This window comes from Phaethon aethereus (genome assembly GCF_964289735.1).
Source record: "Phaethon aethereus genome assembly, chromosome: 2".
Classification (NCBI taxonomy): Eukaryota; Metazoa; Chordata; class Aves; order Phaethontiformes; family Phaethontidae; genus Phaethon; species Phaethon aethereus.
The window spans coordinates 94,733,881-94,754,457 of NC_138582.1; the positions used below are offsets into that span (position 1 = coordinate 94,733,881).

At 35.3% G+C, this 20,577-nt stretch overlaps 1 protein-coding gene across 1 annotated transcript in view; it reads left to right on the forward strand.

Moving 5' to 3' along the window:
- EXOC2 (exocyst complex component 2) overlaps window positions 1-20,577 on the forward strand; it is a gene marked incomplete at both ends in the record, with an annotated part of 122,401 nt that overhangs the window by 18,603 nt on the left and 83,221 nt on the right. Inside the window, 5 exons of the mRNA XM_082015211.1 lie at window positions 3,024-3,148; window positions 15,166-15,246; window positions 19,156-19,301; window positions 19,402-19,483; window positions 19,970-20,072. Coding sequence (XP_081871337.1) covers window positions 3,024-3,148; window positions 15,166-15,246; window positions 19,156-19,301; window positions 19,402-19,483; window positions 19,970-20,072 — 537 coding nt within the window. The remainder of the gene's footprint in view (window positions 1-3,023; window positions 3,149-15,165; window positions 15,247-19,155; window positions 19,302-19,401; window positions 19,484-19,969; window positions 20,073-20,577) is intronic.

Sequence of the window (20,577 nt, forward strand, 5' to 3'; positions counted from 1 at the left end):
AGCTGCTAGGTGGGCAATCAGGGGTGCTGCTTTCCTAAATCTGATTCTTGCAGTCAAGGCAAGGCAGGGGACACAATAAGCAGTGTCAGCCTTAGCTGTAGCAATCATGAAATAGTTGAGCACAAGGCCAGGGATGTGGGGCCGGCAAGCAGCAGAGTACACACCTGGGGTTGGGCAGCAGCAGTACAGCAGACAATCTGGTGCCTGTAACATGCCATAAATGCCAGTTGGCTGTCTAGTACAAATCATCTTCTGGGGTCTATCAGCAAGACTGTGTTATGTAAGATAGGGGGACAATTGTTCTGCCTGGTATTATTAAAGCTGCAGTTGAAGTGCACTGCCCAGGTTTGGCCACTGCTTTAAGAAGGATGTGAGAGCTGAGCCTCAAAAATAGGACCATATAAATATCTGTGGGTATGCAGCTTGAATTAGGTGCTTTTAGAAAAACAAAATAATACAGAACGCATGTTCTGAAATATGTAGTGGGCAGTTCAAGTATAGCCATCAATTGTTCTTGGTTTACCAAGAATAGAACAAGCTGTCTCAGTTTGCAACAAGAGAGATTTAGGTTAGATGCAGATTAAAAACAGTATTAGATAGCTTAAGCCCTGGGACAGTGTAACTTGCAAAGCTGCAGAATCACCATCACTGGAGAGTGCTGAGATTTGAATTGACAACTGTCTGTCATAGATGGCTTAGGTACATTTAAGGATGCTGTAGATCTAGAAAATGAATTAAATGACTTAGAACTGATTAAATGACTTTTTTTTTAAATTGGAATCACCGTGGAATATGAGCAACACCATAATGTCATGGTTATATCTCTAATATGACAAGGTGTCAGTAAAAACACCGATTTCTCTGGTCATCAGTACTATGAATTGATAACTTAAATAATTACAATAGTTTGTATGGCCCCTTTTTAACTTGCACTATGCCAATGGGTCAGTACCTGAAAGTCAATTCTCATGTAAATTTGAAGCTCTCTATTAAGAAAAAACATTTTTAACACCTTGTCTAGTATGAGCTTAAGTTCTTAATCTTTCTTGTGGAAAAAAAAAAACCCAACAACTTGCGTTGGTTTGTGTTTGCATGTCAACAGTTTCAAATTATAGTCCCCTCAGTCCAGTAGGAATAAAAAGTATTCATTTTTGATTTTAAATAAAGGTTGGGGTTTTGTGTATTAATTCAGTTTATATTAGTTTATAAAATCTAAATCTTAGTGCTGAAGGTACAAAAGCTGTGTAAAATACAACAGGAAGAATCTCCCAAAGGGTAGGGTGAATCCAGTCATGTTTTGAATCTAATTATAAATACCTTTTTAAATAAAGAAGAAACAAAGCTGGTTTGTTTTTTTTTTTTTCTTCCCACTTCAGAATGTGTAGTCTTAAAAATATTCTGGAATTGTAGAATTTTCTGCCCCATATCATTTGTGCTGTTTTTTCCAGAAACACACAGCAATGGTTTAGTTCTTGTCCTGTACGTAACCTCAGGTACTGGGAGTGCTAAATGTGTGGTGCACTGATGTTTTGGTTAGCTTATGTCTGTTTTTTCCGTGAAGGAAATTCATTTTAAGCAATCAAAATAACATATTTTTTTCTTTTTTTTTTTTTTACCCCTGGCAATATCCTGACAAATATAAATAAACTACTTAGACATACTATTAGATCATCAGATAACATGAAACAGTGCTTAAAAAAAGAACTGTACAGATTTTTGTTAGTTTAAAAATACTGCTGGTAAGTAATTCTTGTGTGCCCGGGTAGACCCATTCAGCTATTGAGTAATGTGATTTCTGTCCAGCAGATGGAAACAGGAAATAAAGCAAAATGTTGTGACATCATCAGTATAAAAAGAAAAATGCCTGTAAGTGCAACAGTGTGTTTTGTGTCCCAGCAGGTGGTGATAGCCTCCTCACTGCCTGGGATAAAGTTTCTTTTTTTTCTCTTAATGTGTCTTTTTCTACCACTGTTTAAAATGGGGAGGAGTATTGGTGGAATTGCCTTATGTCTTAATTTCCTTGCTTCATTATTTCCCTCTCCTCACTGAAGTATAGTGCAGTTATTTTATTTGAGTCTTTTGTATTAGGGAGATGGCTTTGGCCTGCAGGTAAGAGAAAAGACTTTAAGGATTAAAATCATATCATGTTATATTTGTATTTCTGAGCTTGTTCACGATAGTGCTTTTATAATGAATCTAGTAGCATAACTACTGAGATCCTATTCATCATCCTCAACGAAAAAATTATATGCAAGCAATGAAGAATTAGTCACAACATAAGACTTCTAAAATAATTGCAGCTGCTTGCAAAAAATGAAATTGTGAAACCAAATGTAAACTGGCAATAACCTAGAAATATTAGGAAAATAAGATAAAAAGAAACTCACCATACAAAAAACAATGATGAGTTGGCGATTAATATTCCCCTATGAAGTCTCTTTCAAAAACAATTCAGTACACTACATATGAAATGCATACTTTCATAAAGCAGGAAACTGTCAGCTTTTCTCTATTTTTGCACTAATACTGTGTTCAATTCTGAACTGTATGTCCAAACCAACATAAAAATATTGAGGGAATTCAGACACTAAAATTGAAAAGGGGTTGTGAACTAAAGCTGCAGAGTAATATCAAATGTCATTATTAAAGAGACTTCCAAGATCCCAGTAGTTAATCTAGTGTACTGCGTAGTAAACTGTACTATCACCTATTTAATGTAACGCAGACAGTTAACTGAGAGCAATATTGCATGTTTAGAAGAAATTTCTTGGCAAAGTTGTATCATAAAGAAGTCTATTCCATGACAAGTGATAGGAGCCCTCCATTTAGGATTAAAAAACCCAAAACCTCTTTGGACTAGGAGTAAATTGTCATTGAGAAGCACACTTGTTAGCAATTACTCAGTCCTTAATAATTGTTGCAAAAGCAGCAGGCTTTATTTTCCAATTAGTTTGTTCTATTTATTCATTAGCTGACCTTATTTGTTGTTTGAATGTCACAGGGGTTTTCGTGTTTGCTTTCAGTTTTGATCAGCTCAAAACAGCTGTTGTGAATTTGAAGAAACAAGCCAATAAGAAAAATGAGGGGAGTCTAGCTTATGTGAAAGGAGGTCTCAGCACATTTTTTGAAGCACAAGATGCTCTGTCAGGTAAAGATGCTTTACGCTTACTAAATACAGTATAAAAGAAAAGACAATATCTGTATGTATGGTTGAAGTTAATTTTTAAAAATACTGTTTTTCTCTGCAGCCTCTTCTAAAAGTGTATAATGAGCCCAAAAATCTGTATTATGTTGGTCACAAGCTGGGACTGGCTAGCTGATTGTTGTGGTATATTTGCAAAAGATGGCACCAAATGATGGTCCACCTGTATTCCTGCACCAGACAGATTACCTTGTGACTGCCCTTCAGATGACAGCATTTTCAAAAGTGGTTGATAGCTTTTGGCTGCCTGCCTAATTTGGTAGTTTTTAAGAGGAGAACTTTTTCCACAAGTGTGAACATACATGCTTCGGTAGGGAAGACCTCTTCTTGAGACATCTGAAGATTCTTCCTGTGAAGAATCTTAACTCTTAAAGGTCTTTATTCCCCCACGCAGAACTGACCTATTACTAATGAGTTTTGGAAAATCTTGGCCTAAATCTAGATAGGTTCAATAACAGAAGAGAAGTATTAAAGGATTTAGTGGAAATACTAAAGAATGTGGTGGTAGTCGTGGGAAGAGGCGCTAAGAAGAATCAATAACAATCAGTATTTGTCATTCTTAAACTTCTTTTTAAGCTGAGTTTTTATTAAATGCTAGGAAAAATGCTAATAGGCTATTTCTTTGTAAGTCTTAAATAGTCTTGAAAAATGTTGAAATCTTAATTTTTTTCTTAAATAGTTCAAAATCCAAAATAATCCTGAACAAGTATGGAAAAATGACTTGTTTTTCACAATCAAATCTGCTTTGCATATAGAGTATTAAATACTCCAAAAAGATTTCGAGTTCTGTTTCCAAATGGTTACTGCTATGGATAAAAAGTAGTGCTGGGGGACATCTGTGTTATCGTGTAAGATTACTTTTTTGACCAGCAAAGACTTAGAAGGATTTACAGAAAGCTAATGCAGACCGTAAATGTTGTGAGGTTTTAGAAAGACTGAACACAACTGAGTGATTTTTCTCTTGCCCCTTCTATTAAAGTGTAAGCTTTTTACATTGGGAGACTGATATCCTGATATATGAAGAGCTCAGAGAGCTAGTAGGAATGTAAAAAAAATTAATAAAATAATGATAGGGAAAACAAACTAATTTGTTTCACTAAATACTATGTTCTCAATTCAAAAAAATGATAATAGCTGTAATATTGTTTTTAATCTCTTGTCTGTATCAGAGTGTTATTTTTACCTAAAATTAGAGTTTATCAGTGTGGTCTTTTAGATAAATTATGAACTCAAAAGTTGGGATGACTCCTGTGGTTCTTGGTGCCATTTTTCATCTGTAACCAACATGGCTTGTTTTTGTCTTCCAGTGATCCCCCTTAAGTGTTCGAAAGGAAGCAGACTTATTGCTTGAGTTGTTATAAACAGTGAATTAAAATAGTACTAAGAAGGAGTGGCGTTTATGCTGTTCTAGAAGAAAATTAGAGACTTGAAGACTTAATCTCTTATAAATTCAGAGCTGTAACGCTGGCATTCAAGGGACTTATCAATACAATATTTAGTTTTTAAATTCTGAAACCTAATCCTTAATGAGCAACGCAGGTCACAGCTGCCTTCTATAGCATTTTAATATGTATTTTTCTGTTGAAATTTCCTATTAAATGCATGTGCAGAAGATTTTTTGGTTCTTTTCTGTCAAAAAAAGCCAACCCTATGAATTTCAGCATTGTAATGCAGAACTGCTTATTTGCCCTTTCTTCCCCCTCATGCAGAATATTTTTGAGGGAGTGTAGCTAGAAAAATTGCATAACTTTTGAAAGACTTGAACCTGTGATAGGTACAATCATCAGCTAAGTTGTATGTGGAGAGGCTTCCAGTAGCAGCAAGAAAAAAAGGATAACTTTGATACCATCATCCAGCCCCCCTGCCAGATGTCAAAGCTTTTCTTCAGAACATTTATCACTACAGTTTTCTCAAAGTAAAGATTACAAGAATTAAGTGGAAGCATTATTAGCATTTTTCTAGAGAAACAGCCCAGATGCAGAATTAAAAAAACAAAACAAAACCCCAAACCAAAAGCAAACAAAAACCCAAACAAAAACCCCATTATTTCTTAGGCATGGAATTACAAAGGTCAAGCTCTTTAACAGAAGAACATTAAATATCCCTTTTATAGTGTCTGTGCAAGGCGATACAATGTCACTTTTCTATACTTAGACATCTAAAGGTGAATTTGTATGTCTTTCTCCTTTAAAAAGGTGCAACTAGAATTTGTCTGCATTTAAGCAAAGCTACATGCAGAATAGTTTTTATTTGAAAGCTGAAAGATTGTTTCAGCACAAACTCTCAGGGACATTGTCTTGGTTCTGAAACTTTCATTATTTGATGCTGAGCATACAACTGTTACAGATGAAAAGGAAAATCATTATTGAATACTGTCTTCCAATATGATTTAAATTTTGTGAGCTGCTTCATTATGGTTTGGGTTTTTTTTTTTTATTCACTTCCTATGGGAAGATTTCTAAAATGTAATGCATTTGTTGATGGGCAAAAATTTAGGCTCTCAATTTTCCCCGCAAGATATTCTAGAACATAACTTCCAAACCCAGTGCTTTATAAACAGTAGGTCTGTTCCATTGTTGTTGTAGAGCAGAGCTATCTGTGTATAGTTATTTCTCCTAGGTCTCCCTAAATTGGTACAGGCTGTTACTTTTTGTCAGAGGCTCACTTTAAGAGGTATAACACTTGCTTTACCACGTACTAGATACTCATCTATTTGCACATCTGTTTATACCTGCTTTTTTTAACTCACACAGTTGTAACAATGTTTGTTTCAAATATATGAACTTGATCTGGGAAATCCTGAATTACCACTTACGGTGCAGCTTTTTTCATTACCTGGGATCAGTACAATCAGTCTGATCTTAAGTGTGCTATCAGAATGTACTACACATTTAAATGAGTATTAATATTTTCACAAGCAACAAAAACCATAAAAAGTTATCTCTAAATATTTATTGTGCTTTGTGACTTAGAAACTGTTTACTAGAGAAAATAAGAGGTCAGATAGGACAGAACCCTTGCTTGTTTGGTTTAATTTCTTGGAAAATAGAATTGCCTTATCAGATCCTCGAGTCTCTCTGCCCATTAGCTTGGCTGACAGTTTGACAGTGACTTTTCTGCAGAGGAGATGTTCAACAGGAAGTTTGTTTCGTCAGCTGAAGGGAGCTGTAAACCGAGCTGAAGGGAACTGGGCTCACCTCAACTTGACCCGCTTGTCAGCGTTGGGGAGTTCAGCTGATTTATTTCCCATAATTTTAATTGCAACCTAGAAAGTAGCATTCCTAAAAGGACTGCTGTTTATACGCTTGTAGACAAGTCATGTTTTATTCTCATGAATAAGTTATGTCCCGCACAGAAGTCTTTGGAAAGCTGGAAAATTGATTTACTCTGAATATACTTTTTCAGAAGTGCTGTTTACAAGGAGCCTTAGGCTGCAGAGTTTCTTTTTATTTAAGTGAAAGGAAAAAAACAGGGAAATGACCACTTCAGTCGCTCAATTAGCAAAACCATGCAAGTATGACATCCATATTGGCAAGTAAAGAAGATGCTGTGTTGTCCTTGAAACACAGATATATTGAACAAATTTGAGATTTTTAGATTTGACTCTCTAGTTGGAAATGGCAGCAGTTCTTTGTGTGTAGTTACAACTGCCAACACATTTTACATGATTTTCAGAAAAAAAATCTGTACAAAGGAAGCACTGCTGGCTATTACAGCACTATTCCTTTTTTCCCTTTCCACTGCTGTTCGCCTGTGTGGCTGATAGGAATGCCAGTATGATGGGGAACTTCAACTGTAGTTGGCCTTTTGTCTAATACCTTACTTAATACACATGCTAGGACAATGTTTACCTGGCTGAAATGATCCTATATCTGGTCAATGCCTGGCTTTTTAGTTATTTTTGTTTGGTGGGGATTTTTTGTGGGTGTTTTATTGTTGTTTCCCCCGACTCCCTATAGAATATTTTTACACTTCATCCCTTAAGACCCGTTCTAGGATGAGCATGTCAGTGATCCAGGATCTGATTCAGTATGAATAAGCGTATTCTGTTGCCATTTTTTTTGAAACTAAAACAAAAGAAACCACTAGATCTGTATTCAATTCAGAGTCAGACTGGGAATCTGAGAAGCTAAAAACTGATGCTTGTGTGTCATAAGTGTCCCTTTGCTTCTGGCTTTTGAGGAGTTATGTCATGTTTGAGTTTAAAGAGAGTACATACAGCCAATTTTTCATTAGTGATTCTGTTTGCAAACTAGACTGATGACTGACTAACTTTGAAGTGGTTTTACATTGCTAGCTCTTATCTCAGTTCACTCTCTTTTGTCTTGTTTTCTGTTTGTCCAATGCAATGCTAGTCCATGACTTCTTGCTAGGTAGTACGGCATCAGACTATTATACCAGGTGGTGGTGGTGTCACATTCCTGTTTTGTAACATATCTAATTCACAGTTTTGCTTTACTTTGGTCTCATCTACATTTTCCCAAATAGTATGACTTTTTATTAAACATATGGATTTGGGTAAATCAAATTCAAACATATGTTTACTACCGAAATGTTATGCAGCTGACCTGAAATGGCTAGAATAGCTCTGTGTGGTGTGTGTCTATTATCTTCCTCATCCCACTTCAAGTGATAGAATATAGGCTTTGCAGGGTAAGAACAGCCTGCTATTATAGCTAGTAATTTTCAATATGGTAATTTGTAGAGGTTAAGAAAGAACAGGACCATGGAAACAAGCTGGCAAGGATAAACTAATATGCAGCAGGCATCAGGCATGTATCTAACAGCATATCAGTCACTTCGGAGCAACAGTTTACATGGGTGTATGTGCCCACGGTATATGCAAGTTGGATTATTTCAGTTTAAGAACTGAGATTGTGCCTCCAAGTAGTCTTGAAGCAATAACTGATGTGCTCTAAGTTTGCCGTCTAGCTTTCCAAGTGGATGCTCATGTCTGAAGGCTTGAGGTATCCTTACGCTACACTTGTACACAAAAACAGAGTAAGAAGCAATTGCATTATCATCACTACGTATTTTGTCCTTATGCTTATGGGCCTTCTTGCATATATACAGTGAAAAAATAGGCTGCTGATTTAAGTTTGATTGTTGAAAACTTCTATTCTCATCTTTCAGTGCTAGATAACAAGGCGGCCATTGCAAAGAGCAATGTGCGCTGAGAGAGGATCTGACAGAGGAGTGCCAGTAGAGTATGTAAGTGGTGGTAGGTAGTTTAGTCTCAGGTGGATGCATTCACTTCATGCAATGTCTACAATCAATTTCTGTAGCAGACCAATTATTATCTTAGTGCAACTCTAAAATAGCAGAAGTTATGTGATCATGATTGATAAAAGGCTCAAAGTTCCCTTTCATGCAGGCTCTAGCATAGCATTGTCTAGGGGGTGTTTTTTTCAGTGTCTCAAACAAGAGATGGTCTGGTTTGAAAAAGTATGAAACAGTGAAATTTCTATGCCCAAGCCTGTACCTGGTTTTATGCTGACTGCTCAAATAGCTTCTTTTAAATCAGCAATTGTTTTAGAGATGTAAGCTAATTGCTAGCAGAATTTCTCCAAATGGATACAGTCATGGTAGCCTTTAGCTACTGTGTGGCTGTCATGTTTTATGAATTTGTGTTTTTCAGGTAGGCTAAATTTTTTTGTTTGCATTTGGAAAATAGGAAGGCATCAAAAAGAAAGATTAGTTTTCCAATTGCGGTTTTCAAATAGTGTATATTGCAGTTGATAACAAGTGTACAAAAAATTACCTACAATTAAATTTGAGCCAGACTTGACCTACAAGTGATAAAACGAGCTTATTTTCATGTTACATCATTCCGTTTCTATTTCCATACCACTTTTAAAATACATGCTACATTTAAAAGCTGCTTTTATTTCTACCATTAGCTTGCATAGATCCAGAAGGTTAGCACTGTGTTGGTAAACAGAGAATAACATTTCCCATACACTGAAATTCTCAAGTATCCTGCAAAGGCCTGGGTCCAGTCCTGGAATTTTTAGTGGATCCATAAGCAGAATAATAAATTTTATTTTCCTGTCTGAGACTTGTCTAGAAATGTCATGCTTGCTGAAGTATAAACCTATGTGGAAACAAAGTTATCAGGCCTCACAATGTTGCTAGACTACAGTTTTTGGTCCCTTATTTCTGTAAAACCTCCCCTCCTAGCACTGTGTCTTAATTTTTTTTTTTTATCATTTTAAGTCCATTTTCTTTGATTTTTGTCACTGTGTTGGGTAAGCAGTCTTGAAAAAGTGAATGCTGGAGAAACAAAACACAAAAAGGCAATTAAAGAGAATACTATATTTACTTCAATATTTTGTAATTTTTACTTGGATTAGCAATGTTTACCAAAAAGCCAAGTTTGGCATGGAATTTTCAAAAATAGCTAGATACCTCATGGGGAATAAAAACAAACAAAAAAACCATAGCAGTATTGACTATTGGCTATAGTAATAAACTTCAGGGTTTTTTAGGTTTTTGTAGTGTAATGTATTACCAGCTCTGTTCATGACATGCTGTCTTTATGTATTGCTTTGCTCCTTACATACAGCTCCACATTCCTGTTGAACCCCTTCAGAAGAGTTTTTACCCTACATAGGAATGCTGTCCACATCAATAACCTTCCTATGTTTCATTCAAATTACAGAAAATTGTTAATCTAAGGGGAACAAAAGGTATTTTTATTCATACATCAGTGTGAATCCTGGCAGCATATTAACAGGTGTTCTTCATCCCTCCATTACTGCGCTTTGGTGCTAAGTTATTTATAATTACCACATTGGATCTTCAGAAATACTTTGAGTCAGTCGTTCCTTTTTTTTTTTTTTTTTTTAATTTCCCCTCTCATTTTCTGCATCTGACTAAAAGGTTTGATTCATTTCAGGTACTTTTTTTTAACCCTGTTTTTGTGGAAATAGGTAAGATTTTCAGATATACCAAATGCATTTGTAGCAGTCTTTTAATCAGAAAATGGTAGAAAACTTGCATCAATGTTGCTCTGAGTTGAGTTAGGCTGAGGAAGTTCTGAGAATATCCCTCTTGGTGCCTATCTCAAAATATGTTTAAAAAATGTCTAAGGAAACCAAGAATGAAATTTGCAAGTCAAAAACTGCATGATCCTAGCAAGTGTCATTTAATTTGTTAGATATACAGTTGCCAAGTAGAAAACCATATCCTTCTTTAGATTAAACAAAATTTTTTAACACAAGCAGCAATGAATTAATTGCAGTTTATTTTACTACAAAGCCTGTACTATGGCTTATTTGCCAGACTGAACTTTTTTGCATGTGTTTTGACCAAAAATAACCAATTGTGATGTATTTAGTCACAGTTTAGAGAGTGAGCTCTAAACTTAGTCTCTTCACTATCATTAGTTAGTGTCTCACTGCAGCTCTGAAGTTTGCCAGTCTTTAAATATTCTGACTTAGCTGGGAAACTTAAACACTTCATGGCAAAGATGATACAAAATACAGTTAATTTTCTGGCCTTAGTTGAAGCATATAGATCTAGCTTCTTCTCATCTTTATTTGTTGTATGCTCCTTACACTAAAGCTCCTAAATAGTGGTGAACAGGCTCTCCTAGATTTCCAGCTGCTGTTCCAACTTGCATAGTTTGCTTTGGGTAAGTCCAGGGTGACTGATTCAGGAAAAAAAATCCTGTCCATCCTTTACTTCAGGCTTTCGAAGACCTAAAATTTTCTTCTTGCTCTTCTTACCGCAGCCAGTGATGAGTTGAGGGTATGCAGTTGCATTGGAAATTAATCTTAACTGCTGGCTGCTGTGAGGGGTGGGGGCTGGCTTTCCACCTGCCCTTGGCCATGTTCTCCTTCCTCTTCCCTTGTATTGCAGTGTTGCAGCTGAGGCAATGTGTAGACAAGCTTACTGATCAATAAAGAAAAGTCTCTTGCTGAGCTAGTTTTCCACCAAAACGTCTCACTATGGCTGCCCTGCTAGCCTTGCTAGATTCAGCAAAAGGAAGCATGTGGTTGCAAGAAAATGGGGATTGTCCCAAACAGCACCATACCACCATTATATAGGTTTAGTACTTCACAGAATCACCAAGGTTGGAAAGGACCTCCAAGATCATCAAGTCCAACCATTAATCCAGTGCCACCATGTCCCCTAAACCATGTCTTGCAGTGCCACATCCACATGTTTTTTGAACACTTCCAGAGATGGTGACTCCACCAGCCTCCCTGGGCAGCCTGTTCCAATGCTTGACCACCCTCTTGGTTAAGAAATTTTTCCTAATATCCAATCTAAACCTCCCCTGGCACAACTTGAGGCCATTTCCTCTTGTCCTATCACTAGTTACTTGGGAGAAGAGACCAACACCCTCGTCGCCACAACCCCCTTTCAGGTAGTTGTAGAGAGCGATAAGGTCTCCCCTCAGCCTCCTCTTCTCCAGACTGAACAACCCCAGTTCCCTCAGCCGCTCCTCATAAGACTTGTTCTCCAGCCCCCTCACCAGCTTCGTTGCCCTTCTCTGGACACGCTCCAGCACCTCAACATCCTTCTTGTAGTGAGGGGCCCACTTGAAGATAAAAGAATAACTTGAGTATCTATAGATTCCTTCCAGTCAGATTAGGTCTACAGGTATTGTTCTTGACTGCGTATGGTTTTCCTTGTCTAAACTTCTAACTCGGAGACAGTTGATACAAACAAAGTAAGCTTAGACTTTCTGAGAAAGCGTTTTTCATAACACTTTTCACTATGAAAACTTATTTTTTTTTTTTTTTTGTAACCCAACTTCGGTATACATATGAATGCACTTACTGCTAAATCTGAATATCATGTATAAAAATAGCTTCAGTATACAAACAAAGTAGTGTGTTAAACATATAGAAGGAAATGCAGCAAATTCTCTTGTGTGTATAGAGAGTAACTTAGGTCTATACTTTTTTAGTATGTCCTAAAATACTTAATTTCAGACAGTGGTCCAGAAATCCCTCCTGGTTTATACTACCTGTTACATATCTTTAATATGCCTTTATCTGTACGCCACAGTGCTTTCTACCTTTCTGGAACTTATTGCCTTGTGCTATTTTTATTTTTTTCCCCGTTGACATCTTTTTCTCTGTCTGAACATGCCTATGAATTGGCTTAATGATATTGTTCTTCCTGGGTTTACAACACTACTATTTTCAAACTAAGAATCTCAAATACTTTATGCTAAGATGCTAACTTTAAATGCTACAGTGTGAAAAAATGTTACCTTCCATCCTCTAAAAGGAAGAGGAGGGAATAGTATTGCTGTAGTATATTCTTATCTAAGGAGATGAGAAATAGGACTGCTTTGGAGAAAATGTGTTTTAAAATAACTTTCAGGAACTGGTTAATGATCATGATACAATTTCTAAATAAGCTGTCTTCAGAATTAAAAACTACAGTTCATGACTTGGCATTTTTGAAAGTGCTAATATGGTAAATCATGTTCTTTCAAAACTTCTTTTTCTGTACATTAAAGGAAATCTTCATCATGTTTTATATATATTGGCAACAAAAGGTGGTTTGATAGGGGTTTAGATGTTACAGTTCAGTTTTGGAAATTCTTAGGTGTGTCCCCTTCAGGAGTAACATTATAGTTACTTGGTCAGCGATTAATGCTATGTAATGTATGGTTCCAAAATACTAAATTTTAAAAATCTTTGAGGCAATATGTAACTTAGTTTTTTATCTACATCCATTTAGAGAGTATCTTTCAAAAGTATGCTTCATAGACCAATTTCAAAATATTTAAATTCAAAACATCACACTAGTACTTGGTTTTAAAATATCTGCTTATGTTGTGGTGGCTGTTCTGATGAACTTGCCTTTTAGTATGTAACACTAATTGCAGTACAGTAATTGGCCGCTCATGACCAGAACTGATGTATATAAATGGAATAATATCGTTAGAACCTTTATTGTTTTTATTATAAAATTGTAGAGGTATTCTTGTAAGTGGTGTCCACATCATATATAAAATATGTGCTACAGTTAACAATATACCATCTTTTAAGATATACCTCTGTTCCTTAAAATATGCAAGAATCTGCTAGTTCATTTCATTTAAGTGTTGATTGTCTTAAGAAATATCGTGTGCTACATTAGGGGTTTTTTTTTCCCCCCCTCTAATGACTTTAGTAACAAAAATAAAGAGGTGCCTTTGCATTTTCAAGAAAGCAAAGCTTCCTGAAATTCTTTGTGTAGGATCAAGGGATTGAAGGGTCAAGTTTAGATGTTTGAGAATAATGGAATTTTCTCCCTTTTTTTTTTAATTTTTATTTTAATATCCCACACACCTTCTCTTCACCCTTTCCTCCCCCCAATGAAAATTCCTTCTTTGAAGGAGGCTGGAGACGATCAAGGGCCATCCTGTTTCAGAATAACCACCCTCTCGCACTGCTTACAGTAGGACTGAAGCCACAGGGCTGCCTTACTAAAGGTAGTTTCTGTCCATGTTTGCTTATTCTTAATTTGCATTTACATAGTGCAGACAAGTTGGAATGGCATTGTAGAGGAAACCAGTTGTCAATGACGTGTCTATGTGCACATTATATGCAGTTTAGGGTGATATTGTAGAGTAGCTCAAGTATCACCCAGTGGATTGAATTCCAGGTACCTCCTGGACCAGGTTAGGTATACTCATGGAGTGTTTTGTTTCATCTTAAAAGAATCCACTTGAGGGACTCGGGTTGCTTTGCCATGCAAGCCAAAGCAGATAAGCTGGGACAATTGGGAGACTGGTTTCAAAACTGTATTTGTGTTTTGAACTAAAATATATTGTGACTCGCTTTCTTCAAAGCACTGAGCATCACTGTTTTCAAGCTTAGCTTCACTTCATTCTACTGAGAACCAGTGGGAAGCAGTAGATGGTGTTTTGGAAGCTTTAATTTTATCTAAACCAACAGGAACTGATGACTATTTGATAGAGCAGATTTTATATATGTTAACAGATTAAAAATTTGTCAGGAAAATAATATTTTTAAATAATTGGTTTATATATGCTATATGCATGTATTTATAGGGATACTACAAAAAAAATGCAGAAAGAAACACTGATCCGTGCTGGTTGGACTGAACAGAGAAGAAGAGGGAAGGAAGGCTGTGTAAAAGGGGTAGTAGAAGAAAGGACTGTTTGTATTTCCAGAGTGGTGTAGTGTAGTCAGGCTATGCTGGTAAATCTGTCCCTTCCTGAAAAAGAAATTGTAATAAAACAACAAATTAATGCTGAAACTATGCATTTCAACATGCATTAATATCACCACGTAGAAAGAAGAATTGGAGCTTTTGGCATTTTAGAACAGGAAAAAAATAGCATCTTAAAAAAAAAAAAAAAAGGCAAACTCCCCTCCATTTTCATCTTGTTTTGAGCAAGAGCATCACGGTGCTTCTGAGTAATGGTTAATGCAGCCTGTTGCTACACAATACTCTTAAATTGTGTATTTTGAGAGTGCATCTTTTTATATGAAAACAACTGGTAGGGCAGTGTTCTAGCACTTGATTTTTGGGTGCATCCAGATTCCTCATGACTCGCTTTCTACCCTTTAATTATTGGTAATTCCTTTTTAGTGAGATCCGTGTAAAAACTTTGCCTTACAAAGCAAAAGTATTTTGTGCTTAAATGATACTTACTTTTCAAAACACTAAATTGAATTAACACTTGTACTGCAAGATAGCTAATTGGGTTTATTCTCTCCACATTTTTTTCCTTAAGCATTAGTGTCTTGTTCAAGAAGATACAAGAAATCTGTGTCAAAGTAATGGTTAAAATTCTGCAATGTCTGGCTCTAAGCCCTGTCCTCTGTTAGACTCTGCTGCCATGAAGCATGTTTGTATTTTTTTATATCTAACAAGAAAAATAACACTTTATTTTTAATTTTAAAAATGTTTTAAAGTGTCACTTTGATGTAATGGATTCCCACCTATTAAAATGTTCTGCATTTTAACTAGACACTTTATTCCAGCAATCCATCAAAAACTGGAAGCGGATGGAACGGAAAAAGTAGAAGGATCCATGACGCAAAAACTGGAGAATGTACTGAACAGTAAGTTTTGTCCTTCCAGCAGCAACTATTTATGGACTTTAGGCTTTCTAACAAGCTTTAATATATTCCTAGGAATATGGTAGAAAGTAGAAAACAGTACACTCTCACTAGTGTCTCTTACCTTTTCCTGTTTGATAGTAGCGATTTTAGGGTGTGATAGTTTCACATTTTGAAATAAGTGTCAACTTTTTGCTGTGACTTTCAGTGGTGTTTATGATAAAGAGCGCAAATGTCAAAATAAAGGAGTTCTAAAGCACTTTAAACGAATTCTGGTGGCATCTCGATTTTAAGTGTACAAAGAAAACAGGAGCTGTAAGGATAGACAGATCTGTAGAAGGATGAGCAAAGCTAAATACCAGGATTGTAAGAATTTTGGTCAAAAGAGGAAAAAAACAAATGCAAACTGTTTGTAATAACAAGGTCTGTTAACAGAATCTTTTTCACTTAATGTGCTGCCGTTTAAACTACTTGGAATTAGCATTCTTTTTAGCAACTTTGAAAAGCTGTGAGTGCTTTCTTTTCTGTTTCTCTGTATTAGCTGTAGGATTGCATTGAGAGATGGCTTGAACTTACTGCAGTTCGGTATGTGTTTCATCAGATCAAAAAAGTTACTTTTTTAATCCTGGGACTTCTGCCAAGATAATTTTACTTTGTTTCATTGTGATTTTTTTCACAGAGGAAGGGATGTTTCCCTTAGTGCTGTATCAATAAGCAGGAATGACATGCAGATAGCTGACTCAGTGTTGGAAAGTCTGAGCGTGTTTTATGAAATCAAGAAAGTGACATGGAAGTTCACTGTTTTTCTTTTCTTGTATGAAGAAAGCAGTGACTGTATGTGTGTTTGTGTGGGGAGCACAAAGAAGGCAGGGGGTTTTGTGAACCACTCTAGCTTTTTTCAATAGAGATTCATTAATACTCACAATAAAGGTGTAGTTTGAATATTGTTGTTCCCCCAACTTGTTGCCAGGAATGCAAAAAAATCCCCAAAACTAAAAATCACCAAAAACCTCCAAAAAACCCCAACAACAAAAAAACCCCCACAAAAACCAGAAACAAAAAAACACACCACAAAAAACCTCACACACATTATATAAAGACTATGGTGTGTGTCTATGTGTGCGGAATATTTGATACATATAGGGTAGGAGAAAAAAGCAATTGCTGAAATTTGCTAGTGCAGTCCTCTGTGCTCTGTGCTTATGCCATGTCATGCACCAAGCACAGATTCCTTGGAGAGCACTTTCCCTTTGACAAAATTGTGTGACAGATTTTAACTAAAAAAGCAAAAATTTAGGTCTGTGACATTTTCTCACACACACTAATATGAGACAAATCTGCCTATAAAATGTAATTGCTGTTTCATTTATCAAAATGGTGGCTGAAATATCTAAGAAGATAATGCAGACTGTCTTTTTCAAGCTGGATCTGTAGAGGAACTTGTGCCAGGCACTTCAGAGTGATATTAAGTTTGGCTCTGCTGTCAAAAGAATTGGCTTCTTTTCCTCCCGATACTTTGCAAGTCATAATGGGTGGGAGGCAGGGAAGTACGAATACAAGGATTTAAAAAGAGTAAATATTATTATGCAAAGTAGTTTAGGATCAAAGCTTTGTTTCTTGTCTGACCATTGAAAAGCTTCCATAATCTGTGAGTAACAGGGCCTGCTTCCAAAAATTACTTCAAATCTGTAGTAAAATTTTACATTGTATGGACTATAGGTGCATATTTTGAGAGACAATTGGTGTTGTGAGCTTGATTACAAATCCTAAGAATAAGGATGCTTTCCACGGCATCTGGATGTATGTTAAGAGTGTGCCAAATTATTAGAATGAAATGGCATGGGATACTAGAACCACGATCTGGTGTTATAGGTGGAATTATAAATGTTTGGAGTTTTTGCTAAATTGCTGAATTTAATTGCTAAACAAGCTATTATATATTTATAAAAACATATGGTGTGCTCTAATGAATGTCACGAAGAATTGTATCTTAAAGGAGGTCAATCAAATTCCATTATGTGATGTTTTTGTCAGGCTCTGTGAAAGGCAACTGCTGCATAACTAGAGCTTTAATTTGAAATAAAAAAATTTACACACAGTAGATGAATCATCTGTTTTGAAAACATAGTCAGTATTGACTGACTCTTTATCCACAGACTTATTATTTAGGTTTAGATTATTCATCAGCAATCAAGAGAGAAAAATTTTTAATGTAGAACGGATTTGGAGGGGTGAGGAGGGAAGAAATTTTACAATTTTTTTAAGTCTAAGAAGACAGGCCTATTTTGCATAAAGTATTGAATTTCATTAAGACACTAGTAAGTAATTTGATATATTTCAATTTCTGTGTAAAACATAGAAGAAAGTATTGAATTGAGGATTTCTACAGAAATTTGATTTGTAAAGAGGTGAAGGCATGTAGCTTAAACTGAAGATGGAAATCACTGTGCTATTCCTGCAGTTGTCAATTACTGTTTTACACACATTTGTATTGAATTAAAAAAAATGCTTTATGAATACAACTTCAATTCTCAGATGTAGTGCATTGCTTCTTGAGTGTTAAAAGAATGGACAAGAAACATATGAATTCAAACGAAACAAGTGTTACTTACTAGAAGGATTTACAAAGCAAGCATTTATTATAACCTCAAGAGAAAAATCATACTTTTATCAGTTGTCTGTATTTAAATGTCCAGCTAGCTGTTTTCATTGTGTATTTCTCCTTAATGGATTAAAATATTCTATGTTAAATAGTATGCAGTAGAAATAGCTATCTTGACAAAACTTTTTTTACATCAAGACTTCAAAATTTCAGCAAAGTTTAAACATTATTTAGATATAACAATTATTTTACAAAGACTACTTTTAACATGAGCAGGCCACCCACAGTGTTGACTAGAGAAAATGGCATGCAAGCCACCCAGCGAGACTGATGTAATTTTTTTTCATCTTTGCTTAAAGTATAGTCACTAGACCAGATAATGTAGAAACTTCTACATGCAACGATCACAAAGGCTAAAACAGTTCCACTTTTTTTTGGTTAATTAAAAATAAGTCACGAGTTTAAAAATGCAAATATTCACATGCAATGTAAATCTTCCCTTTTATAAATTAATTTTTCTTATTTTATGTCAGGAAATTATCCTTATTACGAAATAGAATGCTTTTTAGTCTGGATAGAAAAGGTTTTAAGGTTATGTTTAATGTATGTATTAAAGAATATTCACAGAAAGTATAGAAACTTAATTGCATGAAATTGTTGACCAAGGCTTGATCCTGTGTATGTGATGAAGCCAGTAAGACTTTTAATGCAATGTGAAGACAATTTGTATTCATTCTGTTACAGTTACCAGCTAGTTAGACTTTTTTCGGTCATGCTATTGTCTTTGGTTTAATCCTCGGCACTTTTAAGTGACTCAAATATCAAATATTGTTAATAATCTTTAAGACTTAATTTGAAAACACAGAAAAAGTGTTTGCAATGCCCAGTGATAACTCTGAGAGTCATGACATTGATTAACATAATGAAATTATATTTTTCTAAAAACAAAACTTTCTATTACTTTTCCCATATCCTGAGATGCATAATTTAGTTGTAAAATGTAGGTCTGGAGCCAAAGCAAGCTATAAAATATCTGCAGCAAAGTTAAGCATTTGAAATAGGAAAGAGTGATTGTTTTTAATTGCACAGGGGTCTTACCACATTACAATGCTAAGTGGTTCACTTTGAAATAGCATTTCATCAGTTGTAAAATTGTTAACGCAGTTGAACAAAAAAATATAAAAATTTAGCAGTAATTACTCATTTGCTCTAAAAAACCTTGAATGACTCATTAACATGAGGAAAATCTGTATGTCATTTGAGCTCATTACTTACTCTACTTTTTGTTATTTTCATCCTTTTTAACATAGGAGCCAGTAACACTGCAGATACCTTATTCCAAGAAGTGCTGGGTCGCAAGGACAAAGCTGATTCAACAAGAAACGCACTTAATGTTCTTCAGCGTTTTAAATTTCTTTTCAACCTGCCCTTGAATATTGAAAGAAATATCCAGAAGGTATAATCCTTTAAAAATACTTTTCTATTTGCTGAAATTAGTTTGTTACCTTTTCTTGACAAATATAAATGTTTGGGAGTTGTTTTGTTTTGTTTTTAAGGGTGATTATGATGTCGTTATTAATGACTACGAAAAAGCCAAGTCACTCTTTGGAAAGACAGAGGTTCAAGTATTCAAAAAATGTAAGATATGCTTTCTGTTTTTTTTTAACTTAAAGGCTAAAAAACTCATAGTCTAAAGAGCTTTATGTGGGTTTTGTGTGGATTTTAATCCATAAAAATTATGGATTTATAGGAACCAATTACTCTATGCAATGTTTCTGTCAAGTTTTCTGAGTGAGGTGTGTACTACAAAATGTGAAATCACAGCCAGTTTTATTTATTTATTAAGGCTTGGTATTACTAGACATAAAAAGAGGTTACAGTAATTAAAGTGTGACTTTGGGTATCTCTCACTGGCATGTTGTTGGAAAGATTTCAAAGTCCAATTTTCTGTTTTTGTAGAACTGTTGTATACAAAATTTTCAAATGTGGTTTGTTATAAAATGAGATATAGTGATTTCCACATTAATTCCAGAAGTGTCTGATGTCCTAGAAAAATAACATAATTTTCAGTTCATACCAGTGCGGGAGGCACGCACTGGATTTATTTCCTTTCCCTACTCCTAGATTATGCTGAAGTTGAAACCAGAATTGAAGCTTTAAGAGAACTTCTCCTGGATAAGCTGCTTGAAACTCCGTCAACATTGCATGATCAGAAACGTTATATAAGGTAATCATTTGACTAGTGTTTTCATCAGACATATGGTGTTAGATGTGTATTTAAATTTGTTTCCTCGTTAAGAGTAGTGACTATTTTTACTATGGTTTAATAGTATTTATTAATTTTAGTATTTAATAATTTTAAAGCAGGGAGTAAATTATTTTGAGATTATATTATTATATAAATAATGGCAATGGATTAGTACTTGATTGTTTATTGAATGATTGAAAAACAGTTCTTGAATGAGAACAATTTAACAAAGGATAATTGAGATTGAATTTAATTTTTAAAAATCTTTCAAGTCTTGTTTAGATCCTGTTGCTTCCTTTAAACGATCATGTTGCAAGCTATGTCTGAAATGATCACACAGATTGCAAATCTCAAAACAGACTCCTTATTAACTTGTCTCACACTTCAGCTTGACTTTGTATTGAAATGGAATCATCCTGAGTCAGATAATAGGGAGGCTTTAATCCAGACTGTTGTTTAAATTCGGTTTTGGCTGTTTTACTAC